Consider the following 21,205-nt stretch of genomic DNA (forward strand, 5'->3'; position numbering starts at 1 on the left):
CTCCTCCTCCTCCTCCTCTTCTTCTTCTTCTTCTTCTTCTTCTTCTTCTTCTTCTTCTTCTTTCTTCTTCTTTCTTCTTTCTTCTTTCTTCTTTCTTCTTTCTTCTTTCTTCTTCTTCTTCTTCTTCTTCTTCTTCTTTCTTCTTCTTCTTCTTCTTTCTTCTTCTTCTTCTTCTTCTTCTTCTTCTCCTTCTTCTTCTCTTTGTAGTTCCTGGAGGTGATAAGTTGGGTTGTTTATTTCATATCTTTCTTCTTTTTAAATATAGGCATTTATTGCTATAAATTCCTCAATTAGTATGCTTTTACTGTATACTTTAAGTTTTTGTATGGTTTCATAATATGAAAACATATCAAGATTTCAATTTCTTCTGTGACCCAATGGTCATTCAAGAATGTGTTGTTTAGTTTACACATATTTGTGAATTTTCATGTTTTCTTATTGTTATTGATTTGTAGTTTGAATCCATTGTGGTCAGAAAATATGCTTGGTATGATTTTAATCTTCTTAAATTTGTTATGACTTGTTTTGTGACCTGAAAGGTGATCTGTCTTGAAGAATGTTCTCTGTGTGCTTGATAATCCTGCTGTTGGGTGGAAAGTTCTATACGTACATTTTAGGTCCATTGGGTCTATTTTATTCTTCAGTTCTGCTGTATCCTTATTGATTTTCTATTGGATGATCTATTCATTATAGAGAGTGGAGCATTGAAGCCCACTATATTGTATTGTTATTGATTTCTCCTTCCACGTCTGTCAATGTTTGCTTTATATATTTAGTTACTTTCATGTTGGGTACATATATATTTATAATTGTTACATCTTACTGTTCAAGTGACCCTTTTATTATATAGTGACCTTCTATGTCTCGCGTCACAGTTTTTCACTTAAGGACTATTTTTTCTCATACAAGTATAGCCACCTCTGCTCTCTTTTGGTTGCAGTTTATATGGCATAACTTTCTCCACCCCTTCACTTTCAGCCTATGTGTGTTCTTAAATCAAAAGTGAGTCTGTTATCAACAACGTACATTTGGGTCTTGTTTGTTTTTGTTCCTTCCTTCCCATCTCTGAATTGTTGGCTTTTTAAAAACCCCATTCTGTTACTCTTTGTCTTTTGATTGGGGAGTCCGTTTACACTTAAAGTAATTATTGATATGTAAGGACTTTCTATTGCCATTCTGTTAATAGTTTAGTGTTTTGTAGTTTTTTTGTTCCTTTCTTCTTTTTCTTTCTTTGTGGTTTGATGATTTTTGCTTGGTTGTGTTTTGATTCTTTTCTCATTATCTTTTGTATATCTACTATACGTGTGTGTTTGTGTGTGTGTGTGTGTGTGTGTGTGTGTGTGTGTGTGTGTTTACCACAGGGATCAAGCTGAACATTTTATAGTTATGGAAGTCTGTTTTAAGCTGGCAACACCTTCAGTCACATACAGAAACTCTATACTTTACTCACTTCCCCCACCACAACTTTATGTAATTTAGGTCATATTTTACTTCCTTCTATATTTTGTTTCCATTGACAAATTTCTGTCATTATAGTTACTATTACTATTTTGTCTTTTAATTTATAAATTAATATTAACAGTTATCTATAGCAATCATTATAGTGTTATAATATTCTATGTTTCTCTTTATATTTACCTTTAGTAGTGAAAGGATTCATATGCTTTCGGGTTATTGTTTAGTGTCTTTTTCTTTCAACTTGAAGAACTATTAGCACTTCTTATAAGGCAGGTCTTGTGGTGACAAACCCCCTCAGTTTCTGTTTGTCTGAGAAAGTCTTTATCTTTGTCTTAATTCTTAAAGGACAGTTTTTCCAGATAAAGTATTATTGATTGGATTTTTTTTCTCTGAGTACTTTGAATATATCATCCCACTCTTTCCTGGCCTTCAAGGTTTCTGCTGAGATGTCCACACATTGTCTTATGGAGCTTCTCTATGGGTGATAATTCACTTTCTTCTTACTACCCCAAAATTATCTTTTGTCTTTGTTGCTAATTTAATTATAATGTATTTCATTGTAGACTTCTGTGGGTTTAATCTATTTGGTTATCTTTGGGCTTAGTGAATCCAGATGGCACTTACCCTCCCTAGATTTGAGGAATTCTCACCTATTATTTCTTTAAATAAGCTTCCTTTCTCTTTCTCTCTCTCTTCTCCTTTTAAGATTTCTGTAATGCATCTATCATTTTGCTTGATGATATCCCACAAGTCCCATATTCTTTCTTCACTCTTTCTCATTGTTCTTTTTATTCCTCCAACTAGATAATTTCAAATGACCTGTCTACAAATTTACAAATTCTTTCTTCTGTATGATTGAGTCTACTATTGAAGATCTCTATTAAATTTTTTAGTTCAGTCATTCTTCAGCTATATTCAGCAATATTCTTCAGCTACAGGATTTTTGTTTGTCTTTAAAATGGTTTTTATTTCTTTATTAAACTTGCAATTTCATTCATGTATTGTTATCCTCATTTTGTTAGTTGTCTACCTGTATCCTCTTGTAGCTCAAATGATCATTTTGAACCCTTTTCAAAAATTTCATGAATCTTCATTTCTTCAGGGTTGGTTACTGGAGCTTTATTAGTTCCCTTTGGTGATGTCGTATTTGCCTGATTCTTCATGACCCATGTAGCTTTGCATTGGTATCTGTACATTTGAATGAGCTGACACCTCTTCTGGTCTCAAGTTGAGTACTCAGACAATGGGTTCATTACCAGCTCTCATTGGGTCCTTGAGTGGTCAGGACTGCCTGCAGACCATGATAAAGTGGGCCTGGAGCTTGGTCAAAGGGCTGCTTCAGGGTCCCCAGTTGGGCCCATAGCCAGTGGGCCTGTTATGGGGGCACGGATAAGTGTGGATTCTACTGAGTCCCTTTACAGGCAAGACTGTTTCCAGAACATGGTACAGCAAGACTGGAGTTGGCTCACAGGGTTACTTTTGAGTCCACAGTCAGGTCCAGTTGGTGGGCCTGTTTCCAGGATTGGAATGGCATGACTCCTACCAGTTTTCTGAGTAGGCAGAACTTCACCAAGACCATGGAAGTGTGGGACTGAAGCTGAATCACAGGGCTGCTTAAGAGTCCACAGTTGGGAGGCCTGTTACTGTGGTTGCCAATGGGAGTTGCTCCTCCCAGATCCCTGGGCACACAGGGCTAGTGGTAGGACTACATACAAACAGGTCTGGAGCTAAGTTTCCAGGGTGGTGGGCTGCTTCTGGGTCCACAGCCAGAACTATAGTTGACAGGCTTGCCACTAGAATGTGGGCTTGCCTTATTAAAGCATTCATCTTTATTCTTGAGCTCTACCGGAGTTTCCCAACCTCCTACCAGGATCCCATGGCTCCCACAAAGTCACTTTTGTCCATAGATAGTTGCCAAATTATTGTTCGGGTAGGGGAACAAGAGGTGGGGACCTCCTATCCCATCAACTCACTGATGTCATTCTCCTGATACTGCATTTTGGATTGCCCTCAGATGATTCTGCTACTCCTGGTCTGTGGACCATGCTGGAGTAGCAAAGCCCAAATGGCTTCCTCAACTTTTATGAGCCGTTTACAGGAACTCAAAGTACAAAACGATTTCACTTGCCCCAGTCCTAATAATTTCCCTTGTTCCCACTCCTTCTTGGTGCGTTCCATTTTTTTTTGTTTGTTTGTTTGTTTTTGTTTTTTTTTTTGAGACGGAGTTTCGCTCTTGTTACCCAGGCTGGAGTGCAGTGGCGCGGTCTCGGCTCACTGCAACCTCCACCTCCTGGGTTCAGGCAATTCTCCTGCCTCAACCTCCTGAGTAGCTGGGATTACAGGCACGCGCCACCATGCCCAGCTAACGTTTTTTGTATTTTTAGTAGAGACGGGGTTTCACCATGTTGACCAGGATGGTCTTGATCTCTTGACCTCGTGATCCACCCGCCTCGGCCTCCCAAAGTGCTGGGATTACAGGGTACGTTCCTTTTTTGTGTCTACCATCATAACATCCATCTAACCATAATTGTCTTATGGATGTTGGATGCTGTTGAGAAATGCACAAAGCAAAATTAGAAGGAAGATGTGATTGAGAGAAATTGCTTTTAACTCTGGATTCACTTTCCGTGTATTTGTGATAATCTCTCCATACAGGTCTTCTTTGGCAATGTGGATTCATCTGGGATAAAACACAATATTTTTAACCCTCCAATTATTGCTCGATACATCCGTTTGCACCCAACTCATTATAGCATTCGCAGCACTCTTCGCATGGAGTTGATGGGCTGTGATTTAAATAGTAAGTGCCAAGTCGTCTTCTATCCTTCCTCCCTCAACCATGGGTAGGGCAACTAACTGTTCTAGTTATCCTGACACTGGAGGAGGGGTTCCCAGTATCAGGACACAAAAATTGTCAGTGCTAAAACCAGCATAGTCTTGGGCAAACCCAGAAATACCATTTAGCCCAGCAATCCCATCACTGGGTATATACTCAAAGGAATATAAATCATTCTATCATAAAGACACATGCACGCATATATTCATTTCAGCACTATTCACAATAGCAAATACATGGAATCAACCTAAATGCCCATCAACAACAGATTGGATAAAGAAAATGTGGTGCCGGGCGTGGTGGCTCACGCCTATAATCCCAGTACTTTGGGAGTTCAAGACCAGCCTGACCAACATGGGGAAACCCCATCTCTATGAAAATTACAAAATTAGCTGGGCGTGGTGGTGTATGCCTGTAATCCCAGCTACTCGAGGCTGAGGCAGGAGAATCACTTGAACTCAGGAGGCAGAGGCTGTGGTGAGCTGAGATCGTGCCATTGTACTCCAGCCTGGGCACCAAGAGCAAAAATCCGCCAAAAAAAAAAAAAAAAAAAGAAAGAAAGAAAATGTGGTATATACATACCATGGAATATTATGCAGCCATAAAAGAGAATGAGATCATGACTTTTCAGCAACATAGATGCAGCTGGAGGCCATTATCCTAAGTGAACTAATGCAGGAAAAGAAAAGCAAATATCACATGTTCTCATAAGTGGGAGGCAAACATTAAATACACATGGACACAATGATGCAAACTCAGGAAGGAAGAGGTTTGGAGGGGTATATGGCTTGGAAGGTTACATATTGGGTACTACACTCACTACCTGGGTGAGGGGATCATCCATACACTAAGCCTCAGTGACATGCAATTTACCCCTATAACAAACCTACCCATGTACCCCTAGAACCTAAAATAAAAGTAGAAGAAAAGGAGGAAAATCAAAGAGTCACACAAAGTGGGAAGAGCTGACCAGAAAATAGGTAACAATAAAAGAATCTGTGCAAAAGTTAATGCCTGAGAAATGATATTATGATGACAGTAGCCCTAGAATATCAGTGGAGGCTTCTCAGTATCAGTATAACTGAGGCTGAAGCATGTCCCTATGATAACCTTCCTTTTTCTTTTCTTTGAGGTTGCAGCATGCCATTGGGAATGGAGAGTAAAGCAATATCAGATGCACAGATTACTGCTTCATCCTACTTCACCAATATTTTTGCCACCTGGTCTCCTTCAAAAGCTCGACTTCACCTCCAAGGGAGGAGTAATGCCTGGAGACCTCAGGTAAGAGGCAATAGATTTACTGTTATCTGACTCAGAGCAGTGGTTGGGAAAAAAATAGGGGAAGCCTTTGACTATTTCTTCAGAGATATTTCTGTCAATAGTTATTCCTAAAAAGAGTGTCAGGGAAGGTTGATTATGGGCAAACAACACCATAGGCAGTTGGGGGAAATGATCCCTAATTGAACCTCCTGGAAGATGAATCGCTTTATTTAGTACTGGGCTAATATCTATCAAAGAATTGTAGTAGAAAAGTCCGTTTTACAGATAAATATCAACAATTAGCTTTCTTTCCAGGTTTCTCATTGCATCAGTGGAAAGTAAACATTACTGGGCATCTTTGTATCCCCAGCATGAACCTGGGGATACAAAGGTGAATTGTGAAAAATTTTGGCCCTGAAGTTGGTTAGAGTTGAATAAGGGAGACTGACTAGCCAATAGAAAGTAGAGGCTGGACGCAGTGGCTCACACCTGTAATCCCAGCACTTTGGGAGGCCGAGGCGGGTGGATCACGAGGTCAGGAGTTCAAGACCAGTCTGGCCAACATAGTGAAACCCTGTCTCTACTAAAAATACAAAAAATTAGCTGGGTATGGTGGTGTGTGCCTGTAATCCCAGCTACTCGGGAGGCTGAGCCAGGAGAATCACATAAAACCAGGGGGTGGAGGTTGCAGTGAGCTGAGATCACACCATTGCTCTCCAACCCAGGTTACAGTGTGAGACTGTCTAAAAAAAAGGGTGGGGGGAGAAAGAAAGTAGAGTGAGGCCAGGTGCAGTGGCTCACACCTGTAATTCCAGCACTTTGGGAGGCTGCGGCGGCAGATCACCTGAAGTCAGGAGTTCAAGAACACACTGGCCAAGCTGGTGAAACCCTGTCTCTACTAAAAATACAAAAATTATCCAGGCATGGTGGTGGGCACCTGTAACCCCAGCTACTTGGGAGGCTGAGGCAGGAGAATCGCTTGAACCTAGGAGGTGGAGGTTGTAGTGAGCCAAGATCGTGCCACTGCACTCCAGCCTGGGTGGCAGAGCAAGACTCCATCTCAAAAAAGAAAGTAGAGTGAGAAGTGCTGTGGTATGGTTAAGAAGGGATTTGGGGATTTCTGGGAGTAAATGGTGACCAAGAGGCTACTAGTCCAACACTGTTGCCCTCAGGTGAATAATCCAAAAGAGTGGCTGCAAGTGGACTTCCAGAAGACAATGAAAATCACAGGAATAACTACTCAGGGAGTAAAATCTCTACTTACCAGCATGTATGTGAAGGAGTTCCTCATCTCTAGCAGTCAAGATGGCCATCACTGGACTCTGTTTTCTCAGAATGGCAAAGTAAAGGTATGCTGTTCTCCTTGGAAAGACAGAAAAACCTCTCCTAGAGCTTAACATAACATAACATAACAAGGTTCATATATGACCAAACTTTTAGGGCAGAATTTATTAAGTACCTATGGTAGCAGGACATTGTAAAAGGCATTCTGAGAGAACACAGTGACCCCTGGAACATTTTTCTATCTACCCCTACTGTGATTTCACCTAACTCATTCTTTAAGTCTCAGATAAACATCATCTCCAAGAATTCCCTTATCCCTCAAGGCTGGATTAAAAACTTCACCAAACTGTCAGTTTGATGAACTAAAGTCTAGACACTGGATATTCTAGAATAAATTTCCATTTAGAAAAGCTTATATTTGTGATTAGTGCCACAACATGATGAACTTTGGAAACATCCTAAGCGAATAGGCCAGACATAAAAGGATAGATGTTATATGATTCCACTTATATGAGTATGTTAGTCAAGGATATCCAAAGAAACAGAACCAATAGGAGATTCTGTCTGTCTGTCTGTCTCTATCTCTGTCTCTCTCTGGATGAGCTAAAATGTTTTAGTTCAAGCCTGAAAGCAGGAAAAAGCTGATGTTCCAGTCCAAGGACAGTCAGGCAGCAAGAATACTCTTACTTGGGGAAGACTCAGCCTTTTTGTTTTATTCAGGCCTTCAACTAATTGGATGATGCCTACCCACATTAGGGATGGCAATCTGCTTTACTCAGTCTACTGACTTCAATGTTAATCTCATTCAAAAATACCCTCACAGAAATACCCAGAATAATGTTTGAGTAAATATCTGGGCACCTTATGACCAAGTAAAGTAGATACACAGAATTAACCATCACAAATCTACCCATTGTCAATGTAGCACCCACCACACACATCTCTTTTATCTCTAAATAGAGACAAAAATGAGGTCATAATTCCACCTAACACGATATAACAAAACTTGGCTGGTATTGGTAACTACCTTCTTCTACTACCCATTCTGTGTTTCCTTTGCCTTCAACAAGCATCTCAGCTGATTGTGGTTCTTTACTTAATGAGGTGACCCAAACCTTGATTCCTGAAGAGCCTGGGCCAGCAGTAGTCCTGCATGGATTGGGTTGCTATAGTTTCCCATTGACCAGAATCACAGGGCATGGTAATACTAAGAGACACTCTAAGGGAACTCTTGTATTCCAGACACACTCTTCCATACCTCCATTGTGAAGTAGAAGTCCATTTTCCCCTTGGTATTCATTATTAATCCCCTATCCAGCAGAGTAACACCCTTCTTTACCTGTTGATTCAAAGGCAGGAGGAACCTGAAGTGGCTGGGAAACCATCTTAACTTTCAGTTAAATGGAATTTTTTTTGTGTCTTCTGGTAGAAACATTCTTCCTTCTGCAACTAAGACCTCTAGGCTAGCAGAACACATGGCCATGGGAACAGGAAACAAAAATTTTGTTAGTGCATCACTAGGGGTGATGGTGAGTGGTGCCACTCTTATTTCCACCCCTTGATTTCTGGATCTGTGAATCCTGGCTGTGGGAGAAACAACATCATATATTGAATACTAATTCAGAGCATATACAGCCTCTGAAGAACTTTTTCTCCAGCCCTGCAAGGCATTGCCACCTAGTTGTCACTGCAACTGTTACTTCAAAAGGCCATTTCACTAGTCTGTCAAGCCAGCTGCTCCAGGATGGTGGGAACATGGTAAGACCAATAAATTCCATGAGCATGGACCCACTGCCATACTTCATTTGCTGTAAAAATTCCTTGGTCAGAAGCAATACTGTGTGTACAGCTAGTGCTCGACTTACGACCACGATTGGGACCAGCAGACCGGTCGTAACACGATTTGGTCGTAAGTTGAGTAGGCTATATGTACAGTTGAAATGGTGCACGTGGAGATGGTAGTGCTGCCGGAAGCTGGTCCGCACTGTTGTACACCCAGCTGGGCAACGTTTGCGCTGCCAGATGCGGAGCAGTTGTGGCTAGCGATTGTGGTCATAAAGTCAAATGGTCGTAAGTTGCATAGGTCGTAAGTCGATCAATACCTGTAATAACATGACAATAGATGAGGCAGTCTGTGAGTCCATGGATTATAGTTTTGCCAGAAACATTGTGTGCAGGGAAGGTGTATATTCAGAGAAGATGTATATTCCAGGAAGGACAAAACGCTGCCCCTTCCATGATGAACATATTCCAATGTAATCAATCTGCTGCCAGATACCTGGCTGATCATCCTGAGAAATACTGCCATACTGGGGACTCTGTGTTTGTCTCTGCTGCTGGCAGATTGGGCACTCAGCAGTGGCCATAACCAGGTCAGCCTTGTTGAATGGAACTCCATGTTGCTGAGCCCGTGCATAGCCTCTATCCCTGCCACCATGGCTACTTTGTTCATGAGCCCAGCAGGCAGTGACATAGGTGGCTGAGTAAAGAAGATGACTGATATCCATAGAATGGGTCATCATATCTACCTTTTTTTTTTTGAGATGGAGTCTCAGTCTGTCAGGAGGCTGGAGTGCAGTGGCACAATCTTGGCTCACTGCAACCTCTGCCTCCCGTGTTCAAGCTATTCTTGTGCCTCAGCCTCCCAAGTAGCTGGGACTACAGACGCGCATCACCACGACTGGTTAATTTTTGTATTTTTAGTAGAGACAGGGTTTCACCATGTTGGCCAGTCTGGTCTTGAACTCCTGACCTCAGGTGATCCTCTCACCTTGGCCTCCCAAAGTGCTGGGATTACAGGCGTAAGCCACTGCACCCATCATATTTACTTGATTATTAAAATCCGTATCTTCTGAGGTCACCCTTTGGTGAGCACTCATGTGGGACATAAATATCTTCACATCCTTTGCCCATTCAGAGAGGTCTGTCCACATACCTCTTCCCCAAGTTTCTTCATCACCTATTTTCTAATCATGTTCCTTCCAAGTCCCTGTCTGGACAAAGCACTTTGTACAGCCCATAATTTGGTGCATAATTGCACACGTGGCCATTTCTCCTTCCAAGCAAAATCCACAACCAGGTGCACTGCCTAAAGTTCTGGAAATGGATACTGGTAATGGGTGTACAATATTGTGAATACTTAATATCACTAAATTATACACTTAAAAATGATTAAAATGGTAAATTTTATATTATGTATATTGTACAACAATAAAAAGTCTACATCACTGACAATACATTGTTGTATTGAGCAAAGAAAGGGGAATCTCCAGCCTACTCATCAACAAAAAACCCATAAACTTTTATTTTAAAATAATGAGCTGAAATCATAGCAGAAAGAGGTGAATAATGAGCAAATATAAAAAGGAAGACCTTTCCTCAGAAAGAATGCCCATTTTAATGTTGTTTCTGGGAGACAAGCCTTGAGCAAAAGGCAAGGAGAACTCAGTGTGAGACTTCTGCACTGTCATGAATCTCAGAAGGAAGCTAAAGAAGTTGCAGGTAAATATTATCCTCTGGCACCTGGAAGAACCATTCTCAACTTACTCTAGAAAAAAAAAAAAAGCACCTCCAGTTTAGGCCTCCAGGATTTCTGCATATTAAAATCATAAGATCACAGACATAGATCACCAAACATGCAAGACAAGACAACTTGAGTACAAGTGAACAGAAACAATCAATGCAGATTTAGAATTTGAAGAACACCAGATATTGGCATTATCAGATACATAATATAAAATAATTATGTAAAAAATCTTTAAAGCAATAACATATGGAAACATGAAAATAAAAGACAAATTATCCAAACTTATTTGGCAGTTGAAAAAAACCATTGCAGGTTACAAAATCAACATGCAAAAATCAGTTGTATTTTTACACACTATGAAAAATCTGAAAAGGAAAACAGAAAAGTCTATTTACAATAGCATCAAAGATAATACAACATTTAGGAATAAATTTAACCAAGGAGGTACAAGTCTTGTCCACTAAAAACTAAAAAACCCTCCTGAAATACCACAGGGGGATAAAGGGAAAAAAAAAAAAGAAAACTAAAAAACCCAGTTGAAAGAAATTGAAGAACTATCTGGTCTGAAGAAAGCAAATACAGAAAATTAGCAAACAGAAAAAAAAATAAAAAGAAAGAACTAAATAAATGAAAAGGCATGCTGGATTTACAGATTTGAAGACATAATGTCATAATGTTGTTAAGATGAGAATATTACCCCAAACCATTTGCAGATTCAAAGCATTCTCTTTTTTTATTTTGAAATGGAGTCTCACTCTGTTGCCCAGGCTGAAGTACAGTGGTGCAATCTTCGCTTACCACAACCTCCACTTCCTGGGCTCAAACTATTCTCTGGCCTCAAAGCATTCTCTATCAGAATCCCAAAGACATTTTCTTGGAGGAATAGAAAAATCTATCTTAAAATTCAGCTGGAATTTCAAGGGACCCTGAATAGCCAAAACAATATTGAAAAAGTACAACATTGGAGGAGTCATACTTCCCAATTTCAGAACTTACTACAAAACTACAAGAATCAAAACAGTGCAGTACTTACATAAATATAGACACATAGAACAATAGAATAGAATTGCGAGTCCAGAAATAAGCCTATACATCTACAGTCAATTGATTTTCAATAAAAGTGCTAAGACCATTTTGTGGGAAAAGAATAGTCACTTCAACATATGGTGCTGGGATAGTTGGATATCCACATGCAAAAGAATGAAGTTAGATTCTTACCATATACAAAATTTAACTCAAGGCTGGGTGTGGTGGCTCACATCTGTAATCCCAGCACTTTGGGAGGCTGAGGCTGGTGGATCAATTGAGCTCAGGAGTTTGAGACCAGCCTGAGCAACACAGTGGGACCCTATCTCTACAAAACAAGAAAAAAAATTAGCTGGCATGATGGTACACACCTGTAGTCCCGGCTACTAGGGAGGCTGGGGTAGGACGATCGCTTGAGCCCAGAAGGTGGAGGCTGCAGTGAGCCGTGATCACACTACTGCACTCCAGCCTGGGTGTCAGAGCAAGATCCTGTCTATAGAAATATATTTAAGTAAAAATGTCTCAAATAACTAAATATAAAAGCTAAAACTATAAAACTCTAAGAAAAAACAAAGGGGCAAATTGTTATGATATTGGATTTGGCAATGGTTTCTCAGATGTGACATCACAATCACAAGCAACAACTATATAAATATATACATAGTAGACTTCTTTAAAGTTAAAAACTTTTGTACATCAAAGAACACTATCAAGAAAGTAAAAAGATGATATGCAGTATGGGAGAAAAAAATTGTGAATCATATATCTAGTAAAGGGTCTAGTACCCAGAATATAAAAAGAACTCTTACAACTCAACAACAGAAAGACAACCAAATTTTAAAATGGGTAAATGACCTCAATGCCAACTTCTCCAAAGAAGATATACAAGTGGCCAAAAAACTCATGAAAAGATACTCAATATCATTAGTTATTAGGGAAATGTAAAGCAAAACCACAATGAGATAGCATTTCACACCTACTAGGATGGCTAAAATTGTTTTTTTTAAAAAAATTTATTTAAAAAAAAAAAGAAAATATCAAGTGGGAAAATAACAAGTGTGACCAAGAATGTAAAGAAATTGGAACCTACCTTGGTGATGAGAATGTTAAATAGGGGAGCCACTGTAGAAAACATTTTGGCAGTTACTCAATAAGGAAAACATAGAATTAACATAGACTCAGCAATTCTACTCCTGGGTATGGACCCAAAAGAATTAAAAACAGGGACTCTAACAAAAACTAATATACAAGTGCATATAGAAGCACTATTCACAATAGCAAACAGGTGAAAACAACCCAAATGTTCATCAAGTGATGAACAGATAAACAAAAGTGGTCTATCCATACATGGACTATTACTCAGTCGTAAAAAAAAAAAAAAAGAAGTAGTGATCCGTGCTACAACATGAATGCTCCTTAAAAGCATTATGGTAAGTGAAAACAGCCAGGCACAAAAGGCCACATTCCACTTATATGAAATACCCAGAATAGCAAATCCATAGAGACAGAAAACAGATTAGTGGTTGCCAGAGGCTGGCAGAAGGAGCAAATATGGAGTGGCTTCTTAATAAGTGTTGGATCTCCTTTTGAGGTTATAGAAATGTCCTGGAACTAGATAATGGTGATGGCTATATTTCATTGTGAATGTACTAAATGCCACTGAACTTTACACTGTAAAATTGCTAAAATGGTAAATTTTATGTTTGTGCATTTTACAATAGAAAAGTCAGAAGACATGTACATTAGCATAATGAGTAACAAACTGACAGCTGATTTCTAAATAATATCAGAAAATAATGCTAAAACAAACAATGTGAAACCCTCAAAAAGAAAACCCAATGAAAATATCTTTTATCCATTAAAGCAAAATCTAAGAAATTTTCTGGCATACATGAATGGTTGTAGCACTCAAAGATATTAAAAAGTAATTCTAAAATATCTACTTCAAACAGAAGAAAAATATCTTAGATGAAGGGTTGAAATGTAATAATAAAGACAAAAAGAGGTTATTATGTGTGTAAATCTAAGCATTTACTTTTTAAAGCAATATAAAAGTTTGTTACTTGAATATATAAAATATGGAGTTAAAAATATACAGATATATAGAAATGTATTACATTTGGTCTCTAAAGTAGTCAAATTCATAGAAACAAAAAGTAGATTGGTGGTTACCAGGGGCTGGAGGGGAGGGGGAAATCGAGGAGCAGTTTAGAATTTCAGTTTTGCAAGATGACAACGTTCTAGGTTGCACAACAGTGTGAATATACTTAACATTACTGAACTGTACTCTTAAAAACTGGTAAGATTGGTGTATTTTTTTATTTAAAAAAAAAAAAAGGCCATTACATACATAGAGATGCTAAGACCAGCCACCACCATCAGATGAATCATAGGTGCTCTAATGCCCAGGGATAATAGATTGTTTGCTAGTAGATCTTCTATAACCTGTGTCCTATAAGATTAAAAGGTTGTCAAGAATAAGGAGTCAGCTGGGAATGGTGGTGCATGCCTGTAGTTCTAGTTTCTCACGAGGCTGAGGCAGGAACAGTGCTTGAACCCAGGAGGTCAGGGCTGCAGTGAGCTGTGATTGCATCACTGCACCCTAGCCTGGTCGACAGAGTGAGACCCCATTTCTAAAAAATAAAAATAAAATTGTATCCTATTGTTTTAAAAAAGGAATAAGGAATTGGTGTTTGTGGAAAGAACTTGGGTTAATACTTCTTTATTTACATGACTTAGCAAGTCAAAGCAAAGCCAAATGGAATTTCTCCCTGTGACCTGGTGGGATGATGGACTTTCTTGGTCTGCTAAATGCCACTATGTACATATAAAATGCTTTAAGAAAGACTCTATGTAAGGTATAAGCTTTGAAAGATGTAAACTCTAGTAGCTGAAGTCAATGCCATTTACATTTTTAGAGCTGAGAGTTAACACCAGTTGGTCAAAGGCTGTTATGGGATGAATTGTGTCCCCAAAAATTCATATGTTGAAGTTCTAATCTCCAGTTACCTCAGAATGTGACCTTATTTGGAGATAGAATTCATAAAGAGGCAATTAAGCTAAAATGAGGTCATTAAGTTGGGTCTTATTCCTATATGACTGGTGTCCTTAAAAGAAGAGGAAATTAGGACACAGACAGGCACAGAGGGAAGACCAAATGAAGATACAGAAAGAGGACAGCCATCTACAAGCCAAGGAGGGAGGCCTTAAAAGAAACCAACCTTCAGCTAGGTATAGTAGCATGCACCAGTAGTTCTAGCTACAAGCATGCAGTGAGCTAGGGCTGTGCCATTGCACTCCAGCCTGGGCAACAGGACAAGACCCTGCCTCTGGAAAAAAAAAAAAAGAAAGAAAGAAAGAAAGAGAAGAAGAGGAAGAAAAGGAAAAGGAAAAAAAACCAAGTCTGCCGGCCAGGCACAATAACTCATACCTGGGAGGCTGAAGTAGGCAGATTGCCTGAGGTCAGGAGTTCAAGACCAGCCTGGCCAACATGGTGAAACCCCTCCACTAAAAATACAAAAATTAGCTGAACATGCTGGCATGCACCTGTAATACCAGCTACTCCGGAGGCTGAAGCATGAGAATCACTTGAACCCCAGAGGCAGAAGTTGCGGTGAGCCAAGATCGCACCATCACACTCCAGCCTGGGCTACAGGGGAGACAAACAGACAAAAAAATTCCAAGTCTGCCTACCCATTGATCTTGGACTTCTAGCCTCTAGAACTGTGAGAAAATAAATTTTTATTGTTTAAGCCAGGGGCGTGTGTGCGTGTGTGTGTGTGTGCATGCGTAAATTTAGAACATATGACAACAGCAGCAAAAAAAGTCAGGATGGGGATAAACAGAATAAAAGATTCTAAAATCCAAGTATTATCTAACTACTCGGGAGATGTTGATTAATATTAAACCTCGATAATTTGATTAATGATATAGTTTTTAGGATAATCAATAAGTAATAGAAATATACACAATGCAGGACTTCCAAAATGGTAGAAGAAAAAATATGAAAGGACAAAATATACTCAACAAGCCTAAATGAAAGCAAGCAAAGAGAGATAAAGAAACATGAAAAAGGTAGGAAAATAGCAAGATAAAATGTTATATTTACATTAAAATACAATACTAATCATATGTAATATGAATGGACCAAATATTTCAGTTAAAAGACAAAGATTGTCAGATTTAAAAAACCAAAAGTAGCTGAGCGTAGTAGCATCCTAAGTAGCTGAGGTGGGAGGATCACTTGAGCCCAGGAGGTTGAGAGCAGCCTGGGCAAGATAGTGAGACTTGTCTCTTAAAAAAAAAAAAAAAAGCAAAAGCAAATTGTGTGCGTTTTGTAAGAGACATATCTCAAACTTTAGATACAGAAAAGTAGCAAGTCAAAAATGGGAAAAGAAAGTATGCAAATATCTAAAAGATATCAAACAGACAATGTATAGAAATAGAACAATTAACACAATTCACAAGTTTGATCTTATAGACATATTTAGAAAATAGCACCTTGAAATTGCAGAATTACACATTCTTTATAAGCACACAAAGGAAACATGTTAGATTTTTCCATTTTAAGCTACAAATAAAGTAATCTCAAATTTCAGATTATATAAAACATGTTTTCTGGTCACAATACAATTAAAGTAGATATAAATAAGAAAGAGATAACTAACATTTTCCTATGTTAGAAATCAAGAAATATACTTTCAAACTCATATTTCAAAAAAGAAATCATAAATTAGAAAATATTTTAAACTGAATGATAACAAGGCATGACATATTAAATAAAATGTGGGAATCAGCTAAAGCAATACTTAGAAGGAAATGTATAGCCTTAAAAACAAATGTTGGAAAAGTAGAAAGGCTAAAAATTAATGAGCTAAGGTATGTCTCAAGAAGCTAGTGGAACAGCAAAATAAACTAAAAGAAGCAAGGAAATAAGAAAAATCTGAAGTAAAAAAGAAACATACAATACAGGGAATAAAACCAAAAGTTGTTTCCTTGAAAATTGAAAAACTTCTGTCAAGAGCAATCAAAATGAAAAAAAGGCACAAATAATATCAGAAACTTTAAAAAATTGGACATCAATAAAGATCCCAGAAAAATTTCTGCCAATATAAAAAAATGACAATGCTTATTAATCTTATGACAATAAGTTTGGAAAATTAGGTAAAATTGATTGATCCCTGGTAAATATAACAAGAAGGAATAGAAACCTTGAAACTCCTAAAACCTTTGAGAAATTGAATTTATATTCAAAAATCTTCCCACAAAAAAAAAAATCCAGATCCAGATGGCTACAGTAACCATATTCTACCAATTTTTCAAGGGAGAAATAATATTTAACTTTACAAAAATTCTTCCAGAAAATGGAAAAAGATGGTATGTTATTCAATTCTCTTATGATTATAGCATAACCTTGACAACCAAACCAAACAAGAACAAGATTAGAAAGGAAGACAATAGGCCTGTTCTATTCATAAACATAAATCACAAACAAAATATTAACAATATGGATCCAAGTTGGATTTATGCTAGGAATGCAAGGTTGGCTTATACATTAGAAAACTGATATAATTTATCACAGTGACAGACTGAAGGATTATGCATATTGGATGTCCTAAGCAGTGCAATAAGATAAGAAAAAGAAAATATGTAAGGATTGAAAATGATGAAACGAATTCATTGTATGTGGAAGATATGATGGCATAGATAGAAAATCTAAAGGAATTTATATATAAATTATTAGAAGTTAAAAATTTTTGCAAGCTTGCTGAAAACAAAATATACCAAAATTCATTGTATTTCTATATACCAGAAGCAGTTGGAAAACAGTTTTAAATAACATTTTAAAATTCCAAGCACTGAGTTGCACATTCCTGTCAGATAATGGCAGCTGCCTAAATCTCTCCACACCGTCTTCAAAATCCATACATACACACACAGACACACACACACACACGCACACAATTTAAAATTATGACTAAAACCACCCATATCCCATCTACAGAATAACCAGAAGACAAAAAGTACTATAAGTTTATGTTTATGAGTAGAAAATAAACATACAAATCTAGCCAGCCTTGCTCCAGAGAGAAACCCTGTCTCAAAAAAAAAAAAAAAAGAAATAAGAAAGTGTGTAGTGGATGGGATTCTGTGGTGAAGGGAAGTTCTTAGAATGCGTGTCACAATCTTTTCAAATCCAGTCATCCTACAAAAAAAAAAAAAAAAGAAATAAGAAAGCAAATGTTGGAAATTAATTGTCCTATAAAAACAAAAGTGAATCACGAAAATACAAGACCCACAAACCTCTTCGGTCCCATCTATTAAGTAAATTGCACTTCCATTTATCAACAGTAGAGGGTACTCCTGGCTAAGAGTACCTAGTAAGCCATCCAGCCCTCCTGTCTGCCTACATAAATCACCTCTTATTGGCTGAAACAAGAAACTGTAAAGAATTTCTAAGTGAACAGAAAATAGCATATGAGGCAGATGATATTAATGTTCTTGAATTTTTATTCCCTCTTTCCTTGAAAACCTCATCAACTTTAGGCATGGCCACGTGACCCATTTTAATCAATAGAATGTGATTGCACATGACATATACCACTTCCAAACAGAAGCTTTAAATGTGATTTTCTGTTTGACTCACTCTCTTGTGCCTCTGCTCCAGGCTCCAGACTTTGAGCCTCTAGAACTATGAGAGAATAAGTTTCTTTTGTTTTAAATGCACTAAGTGTGTGGTGAATTTGTTACAGTAGCCTTAAGAATCTAATACTAACACAAAGAATGTTAGAGTTGAATTAGAAGTGTCAGTGAGAACTTAGGAATTTTTTTAAAAGTATATTCTTAGCACTGTTCACAGTGCAGTAATAGTGAGCCCATGTCATGGCCAAATCTTGGTCTCTAACTACCATTTCCCAGTAAAAAGAATCTGAGCTCCTTAGAGAAATGACTTTTCCCAAAGCTGGAGCAAGGAAACTGCCAATGGGGTCATGTGAAAAGAACACAGAAACTGGCCTGAAGGGCTTCCTGTTGGCCAGATTTGAGACCATTTGAGCATCTGAAGAAATAATGAGGGTAATGGATCATAATACGTATAATAAAGAATACAGAAGTTCATAATAGTTTTTTAAAAAGTAAAAGGAGAGGGGAAGCTTTTCTTCACAGAAGAATTCCAGCTGATAAATGTAGAAGAAATGACAAAATTGGAAAATCCCTTTTCAACCATCAGTATACTATTGAATACTTGTAAGGAACTTTGATGCTAATATCATTGGATAAAAGCTTGTTGCGAAACAGAATATTTGAATGGTCTGAAAGTCTCACCCCACAGATTGTTAGGAAAGTTACCTTTATAAATACAGAGATTAGGTAGACATCTTAACCAAGTGATCAAACAGTATCATCAATAATGGGACAATCTGGCATTGCATGTCCCCTGATTTAATGCAGTAAGGATTAAGTCTAACAAAAAATGTACAAAGCCTCCAAATACACCATAAACATTTGTAAAATAATCTCAGAACAGGTACCTTAATGCTTCTCAAAACTTTTATCAGACACAGAACTTTATTTCTATAGATGTGTATGGTATATTTGCCATGCTATATACATTATACTATATATTCTAGTTGCCTTGAATGACACGTTTTGAACATTCAGATCTTCATTTTTCCAAACATCCACCCAGTTATAGGTGGCCTTTGCTCCAAAGTCCTGGAGTAGCCAGATGCCTTGAGTCTTAGACTGTCTTCCCACTTCTTTCTTCCTTCTGCACCCTGTCCTGCCAAGGTTGCCCAGCCGCACTAAATTATATGCGTTACTGTGTTGCATTCATTATTATTCTAAAGTTGTCACCAACATGTGTGAAACCAGCTTATCTAACTAATAATGATAGCTACCATTTTCTGAGCTCTATGTACTCTTCTTGCCACCGCAAATGCATTGACCAGAGAGTCTGTTGGCCAAAGCCTGACTCTTACCTCCAGGTAGTCCAACACAGGTGCTCCGTGTGACTCAGGACAAAGCACTTAATGTCACTGAGGTTGGGGAAGTGGGTGAGAACATTCTAGATATAAGGCCTAGTTAGAGTGAAGGCCTCCAAAGTAGGGTGCTCTTAATTCTAGATGTCCCTGATCCGTGGGACAGAATCATCTAGTCCTCTCCCAGGGTTTAATCCTGGACTCCTGGAAACAACTAGAAGTGAGAAAAGCGTCCTGTCAGACAGCCAATAAATGCTATCTTTCCTCTTTCAGATTTTTCAGGGAAATCAAGACTCCTTCACACCTGTGGTGAACTCGCTAGACCCACCGTTACTGACACGATACCTTCGAATTCACCCCCAGAGTTGGGTGCACCAGATTGCCCTGAGGATGGAGGTTCTGGGCTGCGAGGCACAGGAGCTCTACTGAGAGTGGCCTCCCTGGCTTGCCTTCTACCTTTCTGCTGATCTTTAGGTTACTTCCTGCCCTCATATTGTCCATGCAGACACTGCCTTGAAGCCTCTCGAATTAATCCTACATTTCCTTGATAGGGGGTGGGGAGGGTGCATCCAATTTAACTTAACTCTTACCTATTTTCTGCAGCTGCTCCCAGCTTGGTCCTTCCTTCCAATGTAACTAGGCAAAAAGAAGTGGAGAAACCTGCATGGAAAGCATTCTTCTCTGACAACTTTGGTTTCTCATAGTCACCACTGGCTCTGTTGTAGAAAAACTATATGATGAAAGTTGGAAGAAGATATTCATTATGTAAGCATTTCAGATTAAGCTTCATACATTTAAAATAAAACTCTCAGTTGTTTATTTTACTAGTCAAGCATGGAACAAAACATGTTTCAGGATAAGATCAATACAGTCTTGAAGTCAAAAGGCAAATCATTTGGACAATCTGGAAAATGGAGTTAATACAACTACTGCATTAAAGTCTGTTTTTGCTTCCTTACACATAGATAGAATTATGTTAGTCAGCTTGAGGCATTGTGAAGGCCACATTACTATCTCCAAAACTAGCATTCTTAAACTGAGAATCATTGATGGGGTTCAAGAATCCCTAAGTCCCCTGAAATTATATAAGACATTCTGTGTAAATGCAAATATGCATTTTTTCTGATGAGTGTCCATAGATTTAATCTCAGAAAGATGTAAAGCCATTTGGTCTTAATTCTGACCAATAAAAAATAGGTCAGGAAGATGGAATTGTTGAAAGCTTTGGAATGAAATAACAATGTCTTCTTCAAATTTGTGATGGCCAACAAAAAAATGATAATGATAATAGGCTTCTAAAAAACATATATTTAATATTTATGTGTAAATTGAGGAAAATACATGGTTGTCTGAGATAGGAGATACAAACTTTATAATTCTAATAATGCACTCAGCTTACTCTCTCCCTCTCCTAATTTCCTGATGAAAACAACAAAAATGTAACAGGGTAAATTTTATACCATGATTGAAAATTAGCGTGCCACTTACATAGTTGAAATATCAAGGAGGTCAGAAGAAAATTGAACTGCTGAAAACAGAAAAAACAGTCCAGTCTGCCATATCACCACACAATAGGATCCCCCATCTTGCTCTACACCCCCATAAGATTGCTCCTTCCATCTGCCTGACCCCTTCACTATGACCACATAGCATCTCCTGATAGTAAAGGGGGCTGGAGGCAAGGGTAAGTTATAGAGCAGCTGGAGGAAGCATCTGAAGATTGCAGCTCAGGGCAATTTGGAAACAGGAGATTCTAGTATGAAAGAAAAATGGATGCCAATCTGAGAAAAGGCAAAAGAATGGCTGCTTTTTTCTATGCTGGAGTATTTTCTAATA

General features: G+C 38.2%; 1 protein-coding gene across 1 annotated transcript in view; it reads left to right on the top strand.

The window, feature by feature from the left end:
• Positions 1-20,303, top strand: part of F8 (coagulation factor VIII) — a 69,037-nt gene extending 48,734 nt beyond the window's left edge. Inside the window, exons 11-14 of the mRNA XM_017520543.2 lie at positions 4,114-4,258; positions 5,427-5,575; positions 6,727-6,903; positions 19,643-20,303. Of these exons, the coding sequence (XP_017376032.2) occupies positions 4,114-4,258; positions 5,427-5,575; positions 6,727-6,903; positions 19,643-19,798 (627 nt within the window). The 3' untranslated portion in view covers positions 19,799-20,303. The remainder of the gene's footprint in view (positions 1-4,113; positions 4,259-5,426; positions 5,576-6,726; positions 6,904-19,642) is intronic.
• The last annotated feature ends 902 nt before the right edge of the window (positions 20,304-21,205 follow it).

The sequence above is a fragment of the Cebus imitator genome, unplaced genomic scaffold (assembly GCF_001604975.1).
Source record: "Cebus imitator isolate Cc_AM_T3 unplaced genomic scaffold, Cebus_imitator-1.0 Scaffold850, whole genome shotgun sequence".
Taxonomy (NCBI): Eukaryota; Metazoa; Chordata; class Mammalia; order Primates; family Cebidae; genus Cebus; species Cebus imitator.